The sequence below is a fragment of the Episyrphus balteatus genome, chromosome X, assembly GCF_945859705.1.
Source record: "Episyrphus balteatus chromosome X, idEpiBalt1.1, whole genome shotgun sequence".
Lineage (NCBI taxonomy): Eukaryota > Metazoa > Arthropoda > Insecta > Diptera > Syrphidae > Episyrphus > Episyrphus balteatus.
Window position 1 is genome coordinate 3,293,232 of NC_079138.1, and position 26,717 is coordinate 3,319,948.

A 26,717-nucleotide genomic window follows, 5' to 3' on the forward strand; every position below is an offset into this window, starting at 1 on the left:
TTCAACCGATTTTCATCGTTTTTTATTTTTATCTTTTTTTCTTTAATAGATACAGGAATAAGGTATATAAAGTAATGACAGACCATGACTACGACTATATGTGTGCGAAGTTTTAATCATCATAATTTTGAAATAACGGTAAAATAAAGTTTTAGAATTCAACAAGTTATAACTTTTGACCAAGAGCAGATATAAATTTTATTAAACTTTTGTGAGCATCCTAATACAATTACCTTTCATTTGGTATATCACACATAACGGTAGACTAACTACAAGCTACACAATGTTAAATCAAGAAACTTGCGAAAAACCTCAAAACACCAGTGGAGATCTGTTGCCCCCCGAACAGCCACCAGTGCGGGAAGTACCGTAATCTCAGTCTGGAAATTCGACATGGTTGACTTTAAATAATTCTAACTTCTCTTGTAGGCATCTTTGAAATGAGATTGATACGTCATATGAAAGGTTAAATAATAAGCTTTTACATGGTATATATTTTTTATAGGTTGTCAAACAAAAAAATTGATTCCATAGCCTGAGAACATAAAAATAAATGTTTTTTTGTTTTTTTTTTTAATGAAATTTGATCGAGTTCAAAAAATTCTAGCTTTTTTTTGTAGATGTCTCATAGACCTGATCGATATATATATTTTGAGCTAAGACAATAAGCTTTTAGCTACAGACAATCTCTTTTTAATTTGTACTATTTTACCTGTACTAACAGAAATCGGAAAAAAACCCATGTTTTCGATCACCATCCCCCGATTTGTTTTTGGGCAATTTATTTTTCCCCTTTAATATACCATTTATCCTATATTTTCTAAACATCCTTATGCGTTATGCTGCTAATAATTTCACCTTTTGCCCTCTGAAAACTGACTTCTTTCTTAGAGATGCCATTGTCAGAACCACTTGACCACTTAGAAGTACCAGATACGTATAGGGGAAGTGGGGGCAAGACCGTTTTTTTCAAAACTTTTTATCTTTTGTTCAATATTTTTAATTTTTCATACAGTGAACAATTAACTTAGTGAATAAAGAATTTATTTCAATTAAAATTGGTTCTTAAGACAATCAAACACTAAAGAAGCGGTCTTGCCCCCACTTCCCCTATATTCTTATTTAATCAAAAAAGAAAATTAATTCAATTAAAGAGAGAAACTTAACTTGTCTTTAAAAAATTTTTATTTTATTTTTTTTTTAATAATTACAAAAGAATATTTTACAATCTAGCTTTAGCTGCCCTCAATAGAGGATATCTGTCGCCAGTGCATCTTCCACCGAAATCATCATGAGATAAATCGAACAGAGCTATTCCACCAAGTCCCTTGGCGCGAACATAGCTTGCCTTATTGCCAGCTGTATCAGCGTCCTCGTAACCCACCCACATACCATGCTCACCATTGTCATCAGGGATACGATAAGCATAAGTACCAAAACGTTTAGTTGGATCGCCAACACGACGCAAAGGAGCATCTGCACCCTTAAGATGTGAATTCGATGGATTAGGTAATTTAGAACACACCTCTGGCCAGCTCAAAAATCCTGGCGTAAGACTTGAAAGACCAGCTGGGGCTTCGCCTTCGGTTTCTGGAATTGGAGGCACTCCAGTGATGCCAGAGTCCGATGACATTTTCCATGCGCGACCATAAGCTGCAATTCCCACATTGATTTTAGTAGCTGGGCAATGACCATTCAACCAGTATTGCACTTGATAGTTGACGTTATGTTCAGGGTTACGTTCGTTGAGTTCATACAAAGGTGCAGGGAAATCAGCTTCCTTGGGATTACGGGTGGGTGTTTGGAAATCAAATGCAGCCAGGGTAACAAAGTCCAAGTAGTTGACGATGGCGTTAACATCAATGAAAACTTTTAACAAAAAAATAAAAAAATATAAGTACAAAAAATTCATATAAATTCAAAGTTTATCTTACTTGAACTGTTTACATTTGGCAAAACAGTCAATGACACTGAAAATCCTTCAGGACGGAAAGCATTCTTCAACTCTCTAACCAATGCTGTGAATTCTTCTTTATGTTCTTCGGCCTTCTCGTCCAACACAGAGTCTCCGCTGAAAATTTTCTTAAATCCCTTCCAGAATTTACCAATGCTACCACGAATCTTCTTTGGCTTATTTGGAGGGAATTGCCAACCCAAATCAATGCCATCGAAATTGTAAGTTTTCACCAAAGCATGTGCACTATTTATGAAAGCCATACGATTCACACTTGCTTCCAACATGGAAAGATATTTTTCTGGATTTTCATCGCGTCCACCACCAACACCTAGCAGGATCTTCAAATGGGGGTATTTTTTCTTGAAATTGGTTATTGTACGGAAATGTCCTTTTCCAGCGTCCAAGTCTAGATTTTGATTCAAACTGATAAGTTTGCTGTTGTCATTATGTAGACCAGCATAACCATAAACCATGTGCGAACAGAATTGTAATGCTGGTTCCAAATCGGTTGTGGTAAGTTTACCAAGACCTTAACAAAAAAATAAAAAAAATTGGTATGGTCATAAAATTAAGAAGAAAAACAATAAAATTTCAAAATAAAATTAATCTGAAAATAAAACATTTTCAACCCCTCAAAGCAAGTCTGAATTACAATTTCATTTCAAAGTTATGTAAGATAAAACCTTAAATGAGTATCACGTCCGCCACCACATAAACTTATCACAATTTTGTTGACAACAACTTTGAGTCACATCATTGTTAATGATTCAAATGCATTAAAAAAAATAAAAATACAAAAATAAAAATCAATTCCACTTCTCTGCCTAACCATATAACTTGTTGTGCGAAATGTAATCATCCAATTAAATGTAACAACAAAAAAAATAAATGAAAGCATTATTCTTGGTGAACGTACAAATAAATGTGATTCAAAGATGATATCATTTTCTTCTTTTTTTAACATACTACTTTTCATTAAAGTGGTGATTGACTTTAATTTGCATATATGCATTTTAGTTTTGAAATTTGTTTTTTTCCACGAAAAGTTTGAATTATTTTCAAACGCAAACAACCCTGACTTACTCTTGAGTTAGTTTTAAATAAATTAAACAATTCAACTTATGGTGAATGATAAATTTGCTTATAAGCATAAATATCATTTACGATTCTTTTCAGTGAAATACACACTGGCTTTAAGCTATCTAACTCTATTAACAAGGTACTTAATATAAACTTGTAATAATTTATACAACAAGTTATATTGTAACTTTTATGCACGAGAACTTCTCAAAAATCTCAGGAAAATTCTTAAATTTCAACTTGAGACATAGGTACTTTAGGGTAAGTTTAGAATTTAAAAAAAAATAGAGAATGCCCCTTTCCCCAGAGAGGAAAATTATTTGTTTTAAAATCAAAGCTGTGATATAATCAAATTAAAAAAGTATAATTTTTTGTATTTCAAAAACACCTCCAACGATTTTGATTCTGCCTTAGAAGCTGTTTTTTTTTTTATTTCTTGATTTCTCGTAGCCGACTAAGGCGATTTCAACGAAAATATTATATAAAAAGTGTTATGTGGAGTTTTTTAAAAATTTCCAAAAACATATTTTCGGATTTAAACGAAAATTTATTTTTATGATAACTATTTGATGATTTTTTTTTTTAATTTTATGTTAGCGGTTTTGGTAAGTGTTGCAAAATTCTGTATTCAAAATACTGTATGCCAAAAAACTGTATGTCAAAATTCTGTACATCAAAATTCTGTAAAAATGCGCGCGCACTTTTAACATTATGTAAACGATATTTTTTAAAAGCATTTTTACAGAACTTTGAAATACAGATTTATTTTAAAGAGGTTTTATTATGAATTTTTAAAAGATCAACTTAAAAAGAGGCAAGCTACTAATGCTGATTAACCTAGGTACCTTATTAGGAGCTACGGAAAAAGGAGAGAGAAAACTCTACACTTATTTCAAAAACAATCTGAATTAAACCACGTTGCATACCTTAAACGGATTTGCAGAAAAATTAAATTTATAATGATTTTGACATTTTTTTTTTTTTGTAAAATGTATTTTGTATGTTTAAGAAAAGTTTGATTTGTGTTCCTAGAATTGATTTACTTTTTTACTTTAATAATTATGTTTGTATAAATACTGTCAATAATTATATTTAAAGTTACTATATTTAGTGTTTTTTATCAAAGGAAATTTCTTAAAAAATACTGTATTGAAAATACAGTATTTTGCCGTACAGAATTTTTCAAAACAGAATTTTGCAAGTCAGTATTTTGCATACAGTATTTTAACATACAGAATTTCGTATTTACAGTATAGTGACATACAGAATTGTGGTCTTACAGTATTTTGAACCCACAGAATTTTGTCGTTCAGAATTTTGACAAGGGTTGGGGTCGAAATTCTGTATGTTGCAAAATTCTGTATTCAAAATACTGTATGCCAAAATACTGTATGTCAAAATTCTGTATGTGCAAAATGCTGTAGGAACAAAATTCTGAAAGTCAAAATTCTGTTTAGCAAAATTCTGGTTGGTCAAAATACTGTATTTCAAAATTCTGTACATCAAAATTCTGTATATCAAAATTCTGTAAAAATGCTGTAAAAAAATATCGTTTTGATAATGTAAAAAAGTGCGCGCGCACTTTTTTACATTATCAAAACGATATTTTTTTACAGCATTTTTACAGAATTTTGATATACAGTATTTTGCCGTACAGAATTTTACAAAACAGAATTTTGCATGTCAGTATTTTGTTGATACAGTATTTTGACATACAGAATTTTGTATTTACAGTATAATGACGTACAGAATTATAGTATTACAGTATTTTGACCCCACAGAATTTTGTCGTACAGAATTTTGACAAGCAGAATTATGACCCGCTCCCGTATAATTTTTGTATTTCAAAAATTTGCATTGCTAAAAATTCTATTTTCCATTATTCTGCTTTTTTATTACAGTGTTTTTCCAAATTCTGTAAATTCAGAAGTATGCATTAAAAAATACAGTAATTTCTAAATTTTGGATAGAATGAAAAAAAATAAAAGGTTTTTGATAATAAAACAAAGGGTAAACTATTTTTCATTACCAAGTACAGAATTTTCGAATACAGAATTGTGGATTAACGGAATTTTGAAAAACAGACTTTTTAATTTGTAGAATGTTTTAAACAAAAAATTTTGTAAATAAATTTTAAAATACAGAAATATGGTAAACAGAATTTTCCAAATCGAATTTTGACACTTTCTTATAAAATGATATTATTATAATAATCTAATTTTAACAAAAAAAAAAAGAGAAAGAAGGCTGTTTCTCATAGATTATATTGTCAAAACTGGATCAAATTGCAATAATATCAATCTAGAAGTACCAGCTTAAATAAAAAAAAGAATCTTTAAAATCGATTCTTCTAGATAAAAAAATTCTTAAATAGCAAACGTAAAAATATTTAAAAAAAATACAATCAAGTTGAGAACCTCCGTCGGCGTCGTTGGTAGGTTAAAAAAAAAACGACTCTAACGATATTCATTTTATTTTTTCAAAAAATTGTGGGAAATATATCACATTTCGACATAAAAAAAATCTTAGAATACCAAATCGATACACAACATCTCTTTATCGATACAAATGTCCCTGACGCTTCTTCAGGATGACCATTGAGAATACTCGAACTTTACAGTCGGCCAAAGCATCACAAATGTGTCTTATCAATGGTTCTTGAGTCTGCTTTACACATCACACTCTAATGTTGACACTTTCATTACTTTAAACTAGCGAAGTTAAAAACAATATTCATGTCTCGAAGTTATTGCTGTGACTATTCACTATTCTCTTGACATATTGATTTAAATCATTTAATTTAAAAAAATTAATCATCAGTTTATATTATAACATTTTTATTCTAATCACATTTCCTAGAAACAATTAAATAAGAATAACTACTTTTGAAAGACCTTCTGACCCACAAGATATACACAACATGTGCAATATGAACGTTTTTAGAATATTAAAATTTAATAATTTCCAGCAAATATTTTTTTAATAGAACAAAAAAAAAAAAATCTTACCTTCACGACTGAAACTACTTGAATCATAATAACAGATTAATCTTGCTGCAGGATTATTGGCTATGGAAATATTTGAAATATTTGCACCTAATACGCCTACTAGTAAAGTAGTGAACAAAATGAAGAATTTCATTTTGTGAATAAATAAGAGTAATAACCACAAAATTTTGCTTGGTTAAGCAAACGTACTGAATCACGACTAAATTAAGACTGATTTAAAACAACGACTCTGGCGTTTAGGATAGCTTGCAATCTGAAGGCGATATAATTGCATATTGTTTGTGATTCATTAAAGTCATTAATTTATTAATTTTTTTGTCGTTGTAATTCACAAGAAAGAAAAATCACAAAAATTTATACAAAAAACGGTGTAGTTTTTCTTCACTTCAGTGAGATAATTCTTTTAGTACTTGTTTATGTAGTTTTGAAGAATATGGGTTCCTTCAAGGGTTGGGGTCGAAATTCTGTATGTTGCAAAATTCTGTATTCAAAATACTGTATGCAAAAATACTGTATGTCAAAATTCTGTATGTGCAAAATGCTGTAGGAACAAAATTCTGAAAGTCAAAATTCTCTATAGCAAAATTCTGGTTGGTCAAAATACTGTATTTCAAAATTCTGTACATCAAAAGTCTAAAATCAAAATTCTGTAAAAATGCTGTAAAAAAATATCGTTTTGATAATGTAAAGCATTTTTACAGAATTTTGATATACAGTATTTTGCCGTACAGAATTTTACAAAACAGAATTTTGCATGTCAGTATTTTGTTCATACATTATTTTGACGTACAGAATTTTGTATTTACAGTATAATGACGTACAGAATTATGGTATTACAGTATTTCGACCCCACAGAATTTTGTTGTACAGAATTTTGACAAGCAGAATTATGACCCGCTTCCGTTCCTTCAAGTCACAAAAGGGTACATTTTTTTTTTTTAATTTGAAGTAATTTTAGTACTACGGAGGACTCCGGATTTACTCCAGAAATTTAGTTAGATTTACTCTATTTTGAACACTTACGTATTTGAAATTTGGTTTAGCTTCGTAATACCCAACTTCAAAGTCCCATTAACCAAAGTCCACAAATTTACTATCCCCAAGCAAAAAATTGTCAGCAACAAAAAAAACCGGAGACACAAAATCCCCGAGCACATAATCTAAACAACAAATCTGCAAAACTACATAAAACTAAAGGTACTAAAGAAATTCAGTTTTGCCCTGAACTTTGCTTAAAAATTTGAAATTTGGGGATATACACTAAGTTTGGGGATTTTTGTTTTGTAGTTTTGGAAATTGTGTGTTGGGGGATATTGTGTTGGAGATATTGTGTAAGGATCTGCGATACACAAACGATCTTTGTCATGGCAAGTTCTTGTTTCATATGCACAAATACACAAATCAATCATAAATAACGAGCTCTTGGAATAGCATTCAAGACTGTTCTTGCTGACATAATATTTGAATGTAATATTTTGAAGCAACACAAATGAATACCTTTTAATCTAAGAACGATATAGTACAAATTTAATATTTATTTTTTATATATTTTTGTTTGTTTAATACAAATAAATGATACGTATACGCCACAGTTACCCATTTAAGTGGTTATATCTAGTTGTAAGTGCGCAAAAACGTTCTTTTTTGTGGATTTTTTGTGAGAGACATTTAATTATATAAACATAAAGAATACATGTATGTACATATAGCAAATTTTATGTATTAAAAGAATTCGATGTGTATTTAAAAAAATATTGGGTTCCGACCTCCAAAAAAAGTTGTCTGGCGGTGAGCAAGATATCTCTGATTCAAATCACTTAAAATTAAAAAATCCAAAATATTCACTTCCAGGATAGACGAATGCAGGTAATGAACGAAGGAATAAGCAAAATTTTGATTTTTGACAAAATGGCGGCTTTACGAAGAAAAAAATCGGTTTTTTTCACGAAAATTTACACTCTTTAAAGTGGCTTAAAAATCGAATTATTGTCAAAAACCTTATTCCTTCGTTCATTACCTGACAAAAGTATCTAAGAAAATTGTGTACAAATTTCAAGCCGATCACTCCAGTCGTTTCGGAGAAATTTTGCTCACCGACTTTGAAAACATAGTTTCTAGAAAAACGCGTTTAAAAATTTTGGGAACCATGTAAACTTAGTTAAAAATTCTTCACAAATACGTATTTTCTAGGAAACTAATTCCCGTATCAATGGGAAATTTTCGGACAACATTCTTATATATCTGTACATTTAAAATATGCAAACAAAAATATTTGATTTTTATCAAAATTACAACTAGGTATAACCTCTTAATAAAATTTTTACTGATTCGACCTTTAGGCTAAGTGCACACATGCGATTTTGATCGCGCGATTATTCAGTCGCAAATTAGATGACTAGAATTTTAATGACTTTAGACACAATTTTCAAATTTTTAATCGCGAGAAGCATGTGTGTTCACAGTCATTAAAAATCCTTGTGATCCATTTTTGCGACTGAATAATCGCGCGACTAAAATCGCATGTGTGCGCCTAGCCTTAAAGCTGAGAAAGCTTGAAAAATTATTTCATGAATTTTCACAACCTGCGTGTATTTGCGTGTTATTTGGTTGATATGTTGTATGATTTTGCACAAAAGCCAAGGATTAATTTAATATCTAAGAAAAGATAAAATCTATTTTTTTTTAGGGAAATGAAGAAATATTTTGCAATTAAATATTCGCAGGACCAAAATCGCATTAAAGGTGTTTATGACTACTTATTAATGTATGTATTCAGAATCATCTCTTAATTATTTAAAATTATATAAAAAAATTGCAGAAGTAAGTTATTTTTGATTTGATATTTTACAGAATCTTGCAAGAAATATCATTTCAACTAACTAAAAGGTTATCATCTGATTTTGACCTAATCATGACAATTTGTGTGTCTGTGTGTGTTTGTTTTTAATAGTCTTGATAGACGAATAGATTCTTCTATTAAGGCCAGTGGATTATTTGAACTACTTCTTTGATTGAAAAATAGGTACAAAATTCTTTTAACAAAAAATTAAATTGAATTTGAAAAATATATAAAAATATAAAATATTAATAAAATGTTTATCAAACTGAAATAAAAATGTGACGAAAATTAACAGAATCCAATCAGATCCAGATCCGCTTATTGGGCAATATTTAATCGCTTTATCACAAATCGACTTAACTTATTAAAAAAAAAAAAAAAACAAAATCCGACGTCAAGGTCAGGGATCAGTTTTTATTACTATTTTATTCTGAGCACATTTCCTAGAAACCATTAAATGAGAATAAATTTTTCAAAGACCTTGTGACCCAAACCGAAACACATGCACGTTTTTTTTTTCGAACATAAAATTTTAATAGTTTTCAGCAAAAGTTGCCAATTATATGAATATATAAAAATAAACAAAACAAACTATTTTTCTTACCTTCACGAATCAAACTAGTTGAATCATAATAGCAGATTAATCTTGGTGCAGGATTATCTGCGGTAGAAACGTTAACACCTATTACGCCTACTAGCAGAGTAGCGAACAAAATGAAGAGTTTCATTTTGACCAAATAAAACAGTAACAATCACTAGATTTAGCAAACGTACTCAATCGCGACTCAATTAAGACTGATTTTAAACAACGCCTCTGTCGTTTAGGATAGCCTCTTGGCTTGGGAATCTGAAGGCGATAATTGCTTTTGTTTGTGGTCGGCATATATAGTTATTTATTATTTATTTTATTGTTGTTGTTGTTATTCACAAGACAAAAAATCACCGAAATCTAAACTGAAACGACCGACAACGGACGCACAAAGCGATGATAGAGGTTTTATAATGAAGCGAAGATGTTAGTTGAGATGATGATAAGGGAAAAGGGAGTGTATGTAAGTTTGCAAAACAATAATATTTCCCAATAACTATTACTCACTGGATCTATATAAATTTACAACAACAATATATATTTTTCGTTAGAAAAAAACGCTTGAATCTGACCTGGGCTTAATATTAAAAAAAAAAAGGAAAAAATGTATAGAATTATAATTCCAGTTTCAGGTATTTAGATTGACCTAATTATTTTTGCAGTTAATTGTTAACTTCCTGGAGAGTATAAATAGTTTACGATTCATTGAATTGTTAAAATAAATGTGTACATAAAAATTTAATTCTATAGATTTTTTCAGATTTTGTTTTTTTTTTTTTTTTTTTATAAAAAAGAAATATATTTTTTTTTGAATTTCTTGTGTTCTAAATTGATAAGAGTTATCATTATTGTTCATTGATAGATTCTGGGGTCAATATGAGAAGTTTTCATAGTAATAGGTAATAGGGACGTCTGGGAAAAAAAAAACACAAAAAGCCCCAGAAAACTAAATACAGACATTTTCTTACACTTGTAACATTGTTTCAAAATAAAATCGAAATTTAAAAAAAAATCAAGTTCAAAAACTAAAATCCGACACTTTCAGATGAGACAATTTTCTTATTTCTTGCAACAACCGACTTCTTTCTCATGCCATTGTCAGAACTGGATCAAATTGAAATGGAGCCATACTGGAAGTTTCAGCTTTCAAATGAAATTCATAAGTTCCGCCGTGGTCTGGTTCCAGAGAAATTGCACTCCAAATATGTATGTTTTTTTTTTCAAATATTCAAAAGCAGATAGGTTTTTGATTCAGATCTCTAAACAAGTTTTGGTTTAGATATGAGTTCATAGTGAGCAGGATTATACATTTAGTATAAAAATTACAAATCTATATTTTTTAAAGGTTTTCGAAAAAATTCAAGGAGTACCCTTTGAATGAGAAAAGACAAAAGTAAGGTCTCTTTAAGCTTTACTCAAAGCTGAAAATCAAATGTTTCTTGGAGGTCTGGTTGAATTATTTGCACTCAGATATTTTCGGATCGAAGCCTCGAAAAAAGTTTTGGTTTACTGATATGCAAATTTGTACAGATTTACTTTTTTCTAATTTTCGAAAAAAAAATCAAGGTTAACCTCTAGCCTAAAAAAGGCATTTTAAGATTTTCGAAAAGAAGTTTAACAAAATTCTTAAAAAGAAATGTCTTTAATAGCTGAAAACCAAAAGTTTCTTGGATGTGTTTTTGCTGAATTATTTGCAATCGAAATAATTTTTTTTTAAGTGAAAACTTCTTTAGTATCTTAGTGATTTGAAACAAGATGTAACGAAAACGCGACATGAACATTCAACTTGTTATAGCTTTTTTGTTTTAATAGATAGATGGATGAATGAATGAAAATTTCAATTAATTTCATATTCAAAATTCTGAGATAACGATAAAAAGATGTTCTTTTTCTACACACGTTATATCTTTTGATCTAGTGCACATACAAACTTGATTTAACTTTAATACGCATGCTGATAATATCAAGGGGCACGGTAGTGCCCAGCCAAGTTCTCTAGCAACTTTGGCACTACACCCTTATTTACAGGAAACAACTCAGGCCATTTTCGACCCCCCTCTAACTCCTACACCAAAGATGCTAGAAATTTCAAACTCACTACATTTGTTGAGCTGGTCGAAACCAAACACCTCACAAAATTTCAGCCTCCTACGATGAGTAGTTACTGAGATATAGGGCTTCAAAAATCGCAAAAACCGTAACTGACTCACTGACTCACTGACTCACTGATTCACTGACTCACTGACTCACTGACAGATCATCAAAATTATGGAGTACTTCCCGATGTCGTAGAAACTAGAAATTTTACACGGTGATAGGACTTGTGGTGTATACAAAGGAAAAAATCGAAAATTTGAGATTTTCAATTCAGGGGGAGTGGCATCCGCCCATTTCCGCTGAATTTTCACCAAATATTATAGAGCACTTCTGATAGTCGTAGAATCTTGAAACTTGGTAGAATGGTAGAGCTGGTAGTTTATACAAAGGAAAAAATTTAAAATTTGAGAATTTCAGCCAGGGGGCGTGGCAACCGCCCATTTCCGCTGAATTTTCATAAATTATTATAGAGCACTTCTGATTGTCGTAGAATCTTGAAATTTAGTAGAATAGTAGAGCTAGTAGTTTATACAAAGGAAAAAATTTAAAATTTGAGAATTTCAGCCAGGGGGCGTGGCATCCGCCCATTTCCGCTGAATTTTCACCAAATATTATAGAGCACTTCTGATAGTCGTAGAATCTTGAAACTTGGTAGAATGGTAGAGCTGGTAGTTTATACAAAGGAAAAAATTTAAAATTTGAGAATTTCAGCCAGGGGGCGTGGCAACCGCCCATTTCCGCTGAATTTTCATAAATTATTATAGAGCACTTCTGATTGTCGTAGAATCTTGAAATTTGGTAGAATAGTAGAGCTGGTAGTTTTTACAAAGGAATAAATTTAAAATTTGAGAATTTCAGCCAGGGGGCGTGGCAACCTCCCATTTCCGCTGAATTTTCATAAATTATTATAGAGCACTTCTGATTGTCGTAGAATCTTGAAATTTGGTAGAATGGTAGAGCTGGTAGTTTATACAAAGGAAAAAATTTTAAATTTGAGAATTTCAGCCAGGGGGCGTGGCAACCGGCATTCTCGCTGAATTTTCATCAAATATTATAGAGCACTTCTGATTGTCGTAGAATCTTGAAATTTGGTAGAATGTTGGAGCTGGTAGTTTACACAAAGGAAAAAATTTAAAGTTTGAGAATTTCAGCCAGGGGGCGTGGCAACCGCCCATTTCCGCTGAATTTTCATAAATTATTATAGAGCACTTCTGATTGTCGTAGAATCTTGAAATTTGGTAGAATAGTAGAGCTGGTAGTTTTTACAAAGGAATAAATTTAAAATTTGAGAATTTCAGCCAGGGGGCGTGGCAACCTCCCATTTCCGCTGAATTTTCATAAATTATTATAGAGCACTTCTGATTGTCGTAGAATCTTGAAATTTGGTAGAATGGTAGAGCTGGTAGTTTATACAAAGGAAAAAATTTTAAATTTGAGAATTTCAGCCAGGGGGCGTGGCAACCGGCATTCTCGCTGAATTTTCATCAAATATTATAGAGCACTTCTGATTGTCGTAGAATCTTGAAATTTGGTAGAATGTTGGAGCTGGTAGTTTACACAAAGGAAAAAATTTAAAGTTTGAGAATTTCAGCCAGGGGGCGTGGCAACCACCCATTTTCACTGAATTTTCATCAAATATAGAGATTTTATATTCTACAGCCATACCTTGCAAAAAGTAGTGAAATCACAACAAAAACATTACTGTTAAAAAAAGAGCCAAGTTCTCCTATGTTGAAATTATGCTGGCACAAAAAGTACTGAGATGTAAAAGTGTACCAAGTTCTAAAGTTTGGGTTCAAATTTGTATCAATAAAATTTTGATTGTTTACTTGGCAATTTTTGAAATAACTTTAAAAATCGATAAAAGAAAAATTGTCAAGAGAACAATCAAAATTTTATTGATACGAATTTGAACCCAAACTTTAGAACTTGGTACACTTTTACATCTCAGTACTTTTTGTGCCAGCATAATTTCAACATAGGAGAACTTGGCTCTTTTTTTAACAGTAATGTTTTTGTTGTGTAACCTTTTATTTGATATATCATACATAACGGTACGTGCTCTAGAAGTTACACAATCTTAAATTGAAAAATACTTTAAAACACCTGCGGGAATCTATTGCCGATGACTAGCCGATGCACATAGGGGTATTTGCCAATTTTACGCGGACAAAATTATTTTTCCGGTTTATCTTCATCAACAAGGTAAAAGCTTGTATTTAGTACTGGAATAAAGTGTTTTAAGTGTTGATTTCCATAAAAACATTTTTCTTCCTAAACCACTTTTTGATCAAACAAAAAAGTGTCAAGAATGGATCCCAATGGTTTGTTAAAGCGCTTATAAATGGAGTTCTATTAATGGTATCGCCAAGATAAAGGTCTTAAAATTTAGGAAAAATCATAAGGATTCAGGTTCTGTAACTCAACAAGTTGAATCTTAAAAAAAAACTTAAAATATGGATGCTGAATACAAGGTACCCATTTTTCAAAACCTAAGATCTTTAAGAAGGGCAAATGTGTAGAAGTTGCACTTAGTTGCACATTTTTTTTACATATTCAATTAGATAAGAGTTTAACCTTTAGAAAACATTAAATTTTATCACACAATAATGTGAAATTGTATAACTTATCTCCTTACCAACACAGAAATTTAGTTTTTTTACAATTAATTTATAATAAAATTCAACATATCACTTTTTTATTTATAAAATAATACAACATTTAGATACAACATCTAGTAGACAGTTTCGTATCTCCTTATCAATATTCCATAAAAACTTTTTTCTACATCCACTTCAAAAAAAAAAATACTTACTTAAGCACAGTCGCTAAATTACAAAAAAAAAAACTAATTTTATATTTGGGCTTACAACTTTGAACTCTAGACCGCTGCTGTTAGTCACCTGAAGGAATAATCAATTTTAAAACTATAAGAAAATGCTAAGCAAGTTATCTACTTTTAGTAGGATGTTGATTTTTTACGTTTGGATCAGTTTAAAATTTCGTGTTTTGTCCGCCTAAATTGACTAAATACCCCTATGTGCGATGTTTGAAATTTCAACATGATTGGCTTTAAAAAATTCTTACTTTTTTTGTAGGCATGGTAGAAATATGATTGAAGCACCATATTAAAGGTGAAATAATAAGCTTTCATATGATTTGAAATTTATTATAGGTTGTCGTATAAAAAATATGTATTTAAAGGTGATGGATTTTTTTTTGCAAGAAAATAATTTTTTAAGGTTTCACTTCTACCACGTGTGAATTGCGTACATGATTTTTTTTTTTTTTTTCTTTTAATGCTGCTCACTTCCAATTCATATCTTTGTAGTTTATTGTTATTATTTTCTATATAACACTACCCAATTGTGTACCTCGTTTTAATTGCTACTTACATTTTCATTTATTATAATTCATAACAAACAATGCAATACATCTTCATCATTTATTATTATTATTATTTAACCCTCCCTGTGGGCGGGCGAAGTTCTTAAGTGATTTCATTGAATTTAGACACTTTCAAGTACATACTTAACTACTTTTATGAAACACTCAGATAAAGCGCTGCTGTTGTGGTTCCTTCCGTAGGTGGGTTAAACAGGTCAATGTTGAAAATGGGGATAATTATTTATCGTTGTTTCTATAAAGTAAATTGTAATGTAATTTTTATAAAAGGATATCAAGGATATTCGAAATTATTTTCGTACTCATGTGCATACATAGCATTTCTTCAGATGTTGATTTCTGTTTTTGGTTTTGAATTTGAATTGTTTGACAAATCGAACTCCGATATACATAATAAGATAATTTATTATAGTAAGTCAAATGATTTAACAGATCTCTATGAACTTTTTGGGAATTTGTAACGTTCATATGTGCTACTATAGTAGAGTCAGGTCGGTGAATATGGCCCACCAATCATATTTTTGCTAATGAAACCGATAAATTTAAGGTTTTGCCGTAGATATTTTTCTGAATAATTAAAAACGCAAATAAAATTCAGTTTATAAAAAAAATTCAAACTGAAGAAACTCAAAAATGTTAAAAATTAAAAGTAGGGGGTAATTTGGACCACGTACGTATTTTCTTAAAGGAAAAACTTACTTATACCACATCTGATTTAACTTTTTATCGCACTACGAGTCAACACGTCCTATTTAGCTAGTGAGATTACACAGATGTAAGGTGAGAACGTTTTGCGCATTAATGCAAACAATTGTCACCTCGATTGCATTTGTGTGTGTGGAGTTAATCTTGTGGTCCATATTAGACACATGGTTTATATATGCCGCCCTTATTCTAGTCAAAATTCTTATCAAAAAAGCAAATGATAAGAATTTTAACAAACACAAGCCTAATTATCCAAGACTTGATGTTTTGTTTTTAGTGATAAAGCGAAAATCTGTGTTTTCGAATTTTGTCGCGATAAAGAAGCGACATGTCGCGATAAGGAAGCGGCGACATGATTGGCTGGACATGGAAATTTTGTAGCGGCTTTTTTTCAAAACTTTAACATGCCTATTAGGTCGAGTGACTTTTTTAAGTTTTCGGCAACTCAGAAAAATAAGCTGAATATGAACAAGAAACGAGAATGCAAAAATAAATCCTTTCGCCTGAATCTTTAAAGCTTTCATTTTTAAACTTCCTTACAGTCAGTTTGAGTTGAGTTTTTTTTTGTAGATAGTAAGCCTCAATATTTTTTAACTCTCTAATAATATTCATATTTGAAACTTAAACTGACGTAAAATCACATAAAAAGTAAACTGGCTTAGAGAAGGATAAATTATTATCTTCAGAGGATACATTTTTGGCACAAGGTTTTGTGAAGAAAGAGCTTTGGTTAAGGAATGGTCAATATTTTCTACTCTTTTTTTTTTGCTTTCAACGGGGTTAAGAATCGACTGCAGTTATAGTTTATACAAAGTTCGTTTTCAAAAAAAAAAAATTGTTTTGTGGTCTGAACTTAGCCCCCGAAAATCCAAAATCCCGCAAATGCAAGAATCCTGATTTACTTTTTTTCAATTTTCGAAAAAAAAATAAACAAGAATAACCTCTAGCCTCAAAAATGCATTTTCAGATTTTCGAAAAGACGTTTAAAAAAAATTCCTAAAAATCTATAGAGTAAACATAAAAAGTAAAACGAAAGGTCTTATTTCGAAAAAAAAAAATTGTTTTGCGGTCTGAATTTAAGCCCCGAAAACCCAAAATCCCGAAAATCCAAAATCCCGAAAATGCAGAATCCTGAAAATCCAAAATCTCGAAAACATAATTTTTAAGGTTTTCGATATTAAAATAAATTTCTAAGTGTGAAGTTAAAAAGCTAACACGTAAAACATGGGTTGGGGTCAAAATTCTGCCGGGGTCAAAATTTTTTGTCAAAATTCTGCTTTCAAAATTCTGTTTTTCAAAATTTTGATTTTCAAAATTCTGTTTTACAAAATTCTGCTAGCATTAGATAAACTTGAACAAAAAAATTCTGCCAATTCTGTTTTTTTTTTTTATAGCATTTGTGTTGACTAAAGAAAAATACACCTCATTAATGTACTTCAACATTGGTAGTTTCCTAAATTTCTTTGTTTAAGTGTCGCAAATATTTTTTAAAATGCAAAGACTGACTTTCTTTCAAATAAATTCTATAAATTATTGGAACCGATGTTGTTTGATACAATATATTCCTTTTCTTATTCAAATTTTTGAATATTCATCTTTATTTGATAAATTAAAAAATTTTGAATTATTTTCGGAAATGTTTAGTATTAAGAACCTTTTCTTAATATTTTCAAATTTATTCACTTATAAAACAAAAATTAATATGCATTCAAAGAATGACAAATTACTAAGGAATGTAATCAAATATGCAGATAAAATTTTTCAAGAAGATGATTTTACAGAATTCTGCAAAAAATTAAAAAAGGGTTTGGAAAATGTTAAAAAGCTCGCGCTTTTTTGACATTTTAACATTTTCCAAACCCTTTTTTAATTTTTGCAGAATTTTGAAAAACAGAATTTTGAAAAGCAGAATTTTAAAAAACAGAATTTTGAAAAACAGAATTTTGAAAAGCAGAATTTTGAAAGCTGAATTTCGTAAAGCAGAATTGTGACAAAGGAATTTTGACCCCGGCAGAATTTTGACCCCAACCCCTTTGAACATGATTTCATATTCTTATTGTGATTTCAGCAGTGTTGTGTTGTAATTGAGTTAAGTGGGAAAAAATCGTTGAACTAAAATTGTGAGTTTAAATATTTAAGTTATAATAAATTGTATGTTTAAATCGTTATTAAATTTGTGTTTTATTTTATTTTTATTCAAGTTTCAATTTATCTTTGGGATTTTTGTTTTTCGGGATTCTGGGTTTTCGAGATTTTGGACTTTCGGGATTCTGGGTTTTTAAGGATTCAAAATTTCGGGATTGTGTTTTGTGTCCGTCCTCCTGAAACCTAAAAGCACAGTGGAAAATTACCAGGCGCTCTATTTGATTTTTGGTTTTTTTCTATGTCATACTAAAATGGGATTTAAATCCTCAAATTAAAAATTAAATCTATCCATCTGTCTTATAAATAAAATAAAATTTTCATCCTTTTTTTCCGGCAAATTATTTTTATATTTTGATCTCTAGCAACGACAGACAACTAAATTTTAATAAATTAAAAAAAAAAAAATCCTCCTAAATTCAGAATGCATACAATTTAAAATGTTTTCATACAACAAACACATCATATGCCTGGAAGAAAACCCCACTCACAATATATCCACTGTTTAAATTACCCTCAAGTCTCAATATATACTTCTAAACCCATAACATTTCAATACAAAAATAAAATAAACTAATGATGGAATGACGATGGCATAAGTAAGTACATATAAATGTGTCAACATTCTGAGATGTAAATCGTCTCTGGAAGCATAAGCTTGTTGTTGTTTTTTTTATTCTTCTTTTATTTTTAAGGACTAATATCAACAGAAGTGCAATTCTGCTATCTTTTATTTTACACATCCTCTGGTCTTCTTCTTCTTTTTTCCATACCAATCATTAGCAATTGAATGAATAGGTTTTGGTGGTAATTTCTTGCGAACTGCCAGCATCTGCATCATTTTATTACTTGCATCGCGGTGCCACCTTTCCGAGTGCCTCTAATCCAAAATCACCGTTTAACCAACAACATTTCAACACCCACTATATTACCCTTTCAAATGTAATACCACCACCCACCGCACTGCCAGGCCAATACACAAATACCACATTGTGGTTACTTCCGATGTTAACCAAAGATACAAGAATACGTCGCACAGTCTTCTTCTTTTCCGTGACCATGGGTATATTGTATTTTTTTTTTTTTGCAAAAAAATCTTAAAACCCATTTTACTCACCCTTCTCTATACAACCCCAATAGTAAACGAATCCCAAACCCCTACAATCCATCTTGAATGGATGATGATGGAAGCTCTCTCACATAACAAGCCTATAGCTGCTTACATTTGTTCTTTTTCACAGGAAGAAACATCGCATCGCAACGCATTCTTTCATGCGATGCCAATTGGTAATATACCATCAACTGTTGAAAGTGGATGGATACTTCTTTTTTTTTCCTTACCATCTATATAAGTATGGAGACCATTTTTCAAATGCTTGCAGTCGATCAACAGGTCTTGAAGTTGCTACTATTATAAGAGTGTTCGTTCGGTCTTTGCTATTCAATATTATTAGATATAATATATATATCTTTAGTGAAAAATAGTTAAATTATTAATATAAAATATCTTTGTGCAGATTGATTTTATTTTGTTTTGTATAAACTTTTGAATAATATAAAAAAAAAACTAATCAAAATGGTAAGTGCATATAGTTATATATTTTTTCTCCTAATAAGCATGCTGTATGAATTTGCCATGAATAAAGAATAGATACTTGAAGTGGTCTCATAAAATTCATATATAAAATTATTATTATTGTTTAAGAAAAATGGAAAAAAAGTGGTATTAGTTCTTTTTATTTCTTTAGATTTACGAAATAATCAAATTCCAAGAAGGTTTTTTTTGATTTAGGTTAAAATGTTCTAAAGCAATTTTTTTAAGCCTGAAAATTTTATCAAAATATGGCAGTAAAATTATAGAGAACATTCTTAAGAATTTCAGAATCGTTTTCTTTAAAATTGCTTTTGTTTTAAATTTAGTTTGAAAATAGTTTTTTTTATGATTTTGAGCAAATTTAAATTGTTTTTTTTTTTTTTTAATAAAAAAATTCATCATTTTAATTATAGAACAATTTTCAAAAAATTTTCATCATGAAAATCATCTCGAAAATGAACAAATCTAAAAATTCTCTAAGAACAATTCGTCATTCAATTAAATAAATAGGACCTCTCCACATTTAATATAAAATTAAGGCTTATTTCATTTTGGGAATTACAGCCCAGTTTTCTACAGTTTTTTTTTCTTGGGCCGGTATAAGGGATCAAAGAAAACCAAAAAAAAAAACTTATATCTTTAATACAAAAGGTTAAAGGTTGTAGATAAGCTAATTTTTCTTGTGATTGCATTTAAATTTTGTTCTGCGTCACTCACCGTTAATTTATCACCTCTTCAACCTTTCATTATCATGTTATGTATAGCCTAAAAGTATGCAATTTTATTTAAATTAAATAAGAAAATTTGAAATTTTTTGTAATTTCCCAACGCTCAATAAAAGGTAAAAGACAATATTATTATTATGAGTTAAATTCACTATCTTTTTTATTTTTAATAACAAACACAAAATAAACCAAATTCTGAAAATTTAATAGCTTAGTTTTGTAGCCTAAATTTTATTAAATATAAAGTAATTTCACAATAATTGTTTTCAAATCGGGTCGTCATTTTTCATTTATTCATATAATGCAAAATAAACTTTATAGGTACCAAATTAATTCTGTAATACATTTGAAAACATATATGAGTAGTTCATAATGAAGTACGTTTCAACTCAATGGGGCATATTCTAAGCTGTTTCAAAAAAAAAAAAAGCGAGCTTATCCCATTTGAATTGCATTTAATAAAATTTAGTTTAAGTTAAACAACAACTATGAATATGGACCAATTGGCTCCCAAAATGTATGCATTACATTATTTCTCTGACAAACGAGAACACATTTTTTTTACTATCTCATTCAATGCTGCTTTGATTGAAACTCCAAAAAAAATTGTTTCGATACATATACTTGCCGTAAAGAAGAGCTTAAGGAGTAAGCAGTTTTTTTTTCCTCAAGCTATAAAAAAAATTAAAAAACAAACAAAATCTCTGATTTAACGTAGGATAAATAGTTTAATCAAAATACATCAACCAGTTCCTGGTAAAAAAATTGAAAAATAATATTCAATTTAAAAATTTTAACCCCTGATAAAAGCCTTGCATTGAGTAGTATATTCTGTTTTGTATATTGCGAACATCCATCCATAAAGTTACTAATTCAATTATTAAATGGATACAAATTTGTTTTTTACCTGTCGATGCCCTTTTTAAGCAATTTTCATGAGAGAAATTTGCAGTTGAGAGTTTGAAGTAGCTCTGTTTTCCGTAAACTAATGTGAAAACGTACTTGATCAAAGAAAAGTTTTTAAAGAGTATGGTACAAAGTGTAAGAAGTTGGTTGATATAAATTGGACCATTTTTAGGCCTCATACAAAAAAATTATTTCATTAAATTTTATATAATAAATTGCAAAATATTCTTTTTCTCTTATTGGGGTTTCGTCAGAAAAAATTCATTAAGTTTTAAACTAAATCGGGAATACTTTAAAAAAAATTTAAATAATCCAAGTTCTTTGCCAAACTACATAATTACTACACATGAAAATAAAACAATAAATTTAAATTTTTAATTTGAAACATTATTTATGCAATTTTGATGATGGAAAAAAATTTGAAAACGAATCAAAAACAAGATACATATTCAAATTGAAAAAAAAATGATGTGTTGCATAATAAAAAAGTTATCAAGCATTTCTGAAAAAAAAAAACAAAAATTTCTAAGTGCAAGAAAAAAATATAGCAGCATTTAAATTTTTAAATCTGAGCAATCAAAGAAGATTTCAATAAATTTTTAAATGCAATTAAAAATAAAATGCACAATTGGGTCGCACGTATACTTGCTCTTATGGTAAAGTAGCTCTTTATCTTAAGGCTTTCTATACAAATTAGGGAAAATCATAATTTAATTTAAAAAGGGAATTTCACAAGTAATGTAAAAAAATATAAAACCTTTTTTTTTAATTAATGAAAGAATTTTTTTGAAAAAAAAATTGAAAATCGTTAAAGCCGTTTTAAAAAAAATAATTTTTTATATGAACATTTTCTAACATAAAAAAAAGTTGGAATATGCTTATTTGAAGAAACATTTAATTAATACTTAAAAACGAAAATATTTCACTTTCCCGATTGCAAGAAAATTGCAAAATGTTTTTTTTGTTTTTAATCAAAAAGTGTGTTTGTTTTTCTAAATTTTTTTAAATTTTAATATTACGGTTACCTAAATGCTTTTGTGTAAAAATTTTTGTTTAGATCGGGTTAGTACTATGCGAGATATTCAGAAACCAAACAAAAAAACCTTATATGGCAGGTACTGTTAATAACTGTTCAAAAACTATTTTTTTAAATTAAAATTTGGGTCTTGTTAGTAGGATTACATACACAAATCTCAATCAAAATCCGTAGAGCCGTTTTTGAAAAAAAATGTACCTACTTTTCTATTTCCTTTATATGGTAGGTACCGTTAGTTTTGGTCGTAAAAAAATAAATTTCAATTTCCCCAAAACTGTTAACTACCAATAAAAAAATAAACATAAATAAAATCGCTCTACAGAATTGCCGGACCCACTTTTTCACTTTTAAAGCATTCCTTATCATCGTTATGTCATGTCTGATTGCTATCTCGAGTTCGATTTTTTTTTTTCAAATTCTATAGAGTGCCTATGACGCAAGTAAAAATATCAATTCTCCCAAAAAACTAAAGACCTTTACATTGGTGCCTAAAGATTAGAGGGGTTAGTTGAGTTGCCGGGGCTTCGGGGCAAGACTAAAATTTGGGATTCCCATTCCTTTGATATAGAAAATAAGAACAAATAAAAAAGTACGTATACGCCCTACTTTTTTTTTGAGGCTCCTGATGTATCATTTGTTGGTCGCTAAGGTTATTCAAGTAACATTTTTTGGTTCCCTAAGACAATATATTATTTAATTTTTTGGGGCCCCTGAGGGCATGCATAATGCATGCACATCATGAAGATTTGGCAATCTTGTGCCCGAACTGATTAATGTCAAATATCTTATCTTTTTGCTTCGTTACTTTTATAATATGTTGCCTTCTCTGCATTGTCTCCAGTCGGATGCCTGACATGCCGCTTCTATGTTATGGTAATACTACGGCTTCTCTAAGTAAACCCGGAAACAAACCTTTTTCTAAGCTCAAATTGAAAATGCAAGCTTAATAGCTTCATTCGAAACAAAATAAGATATATTTTTTTAAACACCGCTTGAAATATTGTCACAAGACTTAGAGTTTGAATTTTTAAGTGACTGAGAGCGAAATTCAGAGTCGTCGCTCAAGTAAAAAAAATTTCTCAAGTGAACATTTTGCGTTTGGCCACTTCAGCTACTCTATACGTTAAGAAAACGTAAGCGTTTCTTTAACTTAAGCTCAAGAATAGCAACTGAGGAAATCCTGACGTAAATGCTTGGCCAAAAACTCAGAAAATTCTTGTCAGACTTATCCTTGAGAAAAATATTTACTTGAGTAACGACTCTGAATTCCGCTTATGATTTTATTTATTTCCAGAGATGAGAAAAATTGACATTATATTGACATTACTTTGCCAAGTGTCCTTTGGCAACAACCAAAGTTTCTCATATGGGTGTATTATTTATATTGACCATGAAGTCCGACTTTGATTTGTTTTTGCTTAGAGTTTTATTGACATTTTGAAGACAAAAGAATCAAATGAAGTTCGTGTGTGCTTACACTTTTCTGAAAAAAAAAAAAAAAATATGTTACGTATACGCCATCGCTACCCAATTTTTAATAAATGAAGATTCATGCGTTATGAGAAACTCACCAATTTGATTTTTGACATTAACCCTCTGTAGGCACACCTCTGTTTTGCGAATTTGGTTTATACTTTTTCATGTCGCTAGAACTTTTTTCGGTCTCTCTATTTGATAGAGAATCATATATGAAATTGATGTAGAATATTCCGAGGAATTCAAATATTGTATTTACAATTTCAAAAAAATATATTATCACCCTTATAAAGACACTTTTTTGTGACCACTTTTTATTTTTGTCCTGCCAAATTCACACCCGTGTGCCGACAGAGGGTTAAGTGTTTTTAGTTCCACAAATACTATTTTACGATTTTAAAATTTTTTGAACGAGTCTGAACAAATTTGGTGGCTATCAAATATTTTTGCAGACAACTCCGAGTAACTCTCCAAACCTCGATACTCCTCAAATAAGATTATCCGCAGTACGAGCGATTTCAAATTGGTAGGGAATAAGTTACTTTGTAGGCAAGTGGGAGTTAGTTCGAAGAACCAATTCCTTTAAATAGTCTGTAAGTTCCTTTTAAGTTATACATCTGTTTGCTGAAAAATTTGATTTCAACATAATAAAAAAAAATCATTTTGAATAAACAAATACACAAATATTTCGAAGGGCATGAACGTGTTTAACCCCAGTAATGATTTCTTTTTTTTTCTCTTCAACAACCTATACATTATCACACAGAGAGGATTCGTTCTTTAGAATTTTAAAGAAGCATCGAATAAATATCCAATTCCTTGTATATGATGTCTTATGTTCTCAGCTACAAGAGGTGTTTGTTGTGCATGGCTTTGTACATTTATACCAAAACCCAAAACCAAATGTTGATTTTGGATGCTCTTGATAAAAACTGAATTTTTTTTTTTTTTTTTTTTTCTTTTCTAAAAAATAAAGTAATCGATTTTATATTTTTATTTGCTACATAAAAACATTTATGCGGTAGGCTGCTGATGGGTATAAGGTCGAATAAAGAGGGAAGTTTCATGGCCGATGATGGTTATAGGTTCTGATGACGATGATGTTGATGATGATATTGATTGAGACTTTAATAAGAAAAAAAAAAAAAAAAACCATAACAAATGAATTGAATGAAATTTCGGTAATTGAAAACTCGTATCACGCGGAGCAATTCCCATGGACTTCACCAGTTTGAATCTATTTATAAACTCGTCATATGCAAACGAAACAATTTTATACAAAATATGTCTTTAATTTTAATACATTTTAAATTTAAAGTTATAGAATAAACATTTTTTTTACATTTTTACAAACTATGGTGACAACAGAAACAGAGTTAAGTATGTTCATCTGTTCCATCATAACTTCTAAACTATTTATTATAATTTAACAAACGAGATATCATTTGAATCGTCTTTATAATTTGCTGGTTATAAGCTATAAGTCCTCATAGTCAAAAGTCATGAACTTAACATTTTTTTTATTTTTTTTATTAATTTTAGGTCCAACAGAGGACATCTTTACAAAAACAAAATCAATTGGAAACAAGAATACGAACAAATGTTTTTCTTCCTCATTTAACAAATCTACGTCTTCTACATTTACTAGCTGTAGCATTTTTAAGTGCCCATTTTGGATTATTTGTTAATGCTGAATCCAAAGAACTATTCGACAATGTTAACCCTCAACGAAGAGCAGATAATGACAATGATAAGTTCATAGACGATGTTGATGCATCTGACATAATGGATAAATTAAAACGTTCCTGGAAATCATTACAAGGATCATGGGGTAAACGATCCGATGATCCAAATGCTGTAGATTATTATGAAAATGAACCAGAATGGACTTTGGTTAAGGCTAGTGAAAATAGTCGAGAATCTGAATTGGAGCCTGAAACTGAAACAGAACCGGAGGCAATGAAATATTTTGTTTTGTATGCTTCTAATCCAAATAATTTGGCTGAAACTATTGGTGCAACTTCGACAAATAATTTACCAGTTATGGGGGATAATTTGGAAGAAGAGCCAACAGCTTCAAACTTTGAAAAGAAAAGCTGGAAAAACATGAATGTAGCTTGGGGCAAACGACGTTCGGCAGTATGGAATAAATTTAGAGGTAATTCGAGCTAGATTATTAAGACGAATCAAAATTAATAAATTTTCAATAGAAAATGATTTCAGAAACCTTGTTTTATAACATTTTAACACGGAATTTAAAAACTCCGAAATTTCATTGCATTCTTATTAGTGATGGGAACTATCGAATGATTTGAACTATCGAATAGTTTATTCATTTATTCATTCAAATAAAAACTATCGAATAAAACTATCGAATAAGAACTATCGAATAAGAACTATCGAATAAACTATCGGATAAAAACTATCAATAAAGTATTGAATAAAAACTATAGAATAAAAATACTATTCGAATGAAAAAACTATAGTATAAAAAAACTATTCGAATGAAAAAACTATCAAATAAAAATAACTATTCGAATGAAAAAAACTATCGAATAAAAAACCATCGAATGAAAAAACTATTCGAATGAAAATAGTAACTAAATAAATGAATGAACGAATAATTTCAAACTATCGAATGAATGAATATTTTACAATTATCGATCATTTGATAGTTTTTATTCGATAGTTCCCATCACTAATTCTTATAGATTTATCTTTATTTAGAACTTGACAAATTTTTAAAACAAAATAGTGTTAACTCTGTTATAATTTTCTCTTGTTCATAGGAGCTTGGGGAAAACGAGAACCTGCATGGAATAATCTCAAAGGAATGTGGGGCAAACGATCAACAAAAGACTGGAAAAAGCTTCAATCTGCTTGGGGAAAACGTAGTCAACAACAAAAAGACAAATAAATACAAACAAAAATATCTCCATACCAAATTCCCATAGCTAATAAAAACTAAAATAAAATAATAGTACCTATACGTTATAATATATAAAAAAAAAAATTAAATTATTATTATTACATTTGTTTTGTTTGAATTTATTAAATAATATAATGTACTGATAACTTTTGGACTAACTATCGTTTAAAATGAAAAGAAAACTTAAAAAAAAAAAACAAGAAATTAAAATTTAAAAATAATTAAATGT

The 26,717-nt window shown here is 29.7% G+C and overlaps 3 protein-coding genes across 5 annotated transcripts in view; 1 reads left to right on the top strand and 2 right to left on the bottom strand.

Annotated features, from left to right (window-relative positions):
- The window catches only part of LOC129920542 (vacuolar protein sorting-associated protein 29), a 501,662-nt gene that overhangs the window by 170,443 nt on the left and 304,502 nt on the right, over positions 1-26,717 (bottom strand). The window lies entirely within an intron of this gene.
- On the bottom strand, positions 1,168-9,696 carry LOC129920537 (chitinase-like protein Idgf4). Of its 2 annotated transcripts, none has more exons than XM_056001853.1 (3): positions 9,489-9,696; positions 1,935-2,486; positions 1,168-1,869 (listed from the first exon to the last, which is right to left on the bottom strand). In XM_056001853.1, the coding sequence occupies exons 1-3, from the start codon at positions 9,610-9,612 to the stop codon at positions 1,223-1,225; spliced, it is 1,323 nt and encodes a 440-aa protein (XP_055857828.1). In that variant the 5' UTR covers positions 9,613-9,696; the 3' UTR covers positions 1,168-1,222. The 2 variants fall into 2 exon arrangements, with proteins under 2 accessions (XP_055857828.1, XP_055857827.1); XM_056001852.1 differs by lacking the exon at positions 9,489-9,696 and adding an exon at positions 6,046-6,229.
- Positions 9,883-26,686, top strand: LOC129920540 (allatostatins MIP). Of its 2 annotated transcripts, none has more exons than XM_056001857.1 (3): positions 9,883-9,936; positions 25,102-25,717; positions 26,349-26,538. In XM_056001857.1, exons 1-3 carry the CDS (start codon positions 9,898-9,900, stop codon positions 26,474-26,476), a joined length of 783 nt encoding a protein of 260 aa, XP_055857832.1. In that variant the 5' UTR covers positions 9,883-9,897; the 3' UTR covers positions 26,477-26,538. The 2 variants fall into 2 exon arrangements, with proteins under 2 accessions (XP_055857832.1, XP_055857833.1); XM_056001858.1 differs by lacking the exon at positions 9,883-9,936 and adding an exon at positions 19,240-19,401 and having other exon boundaries at positions 26,349-26,686.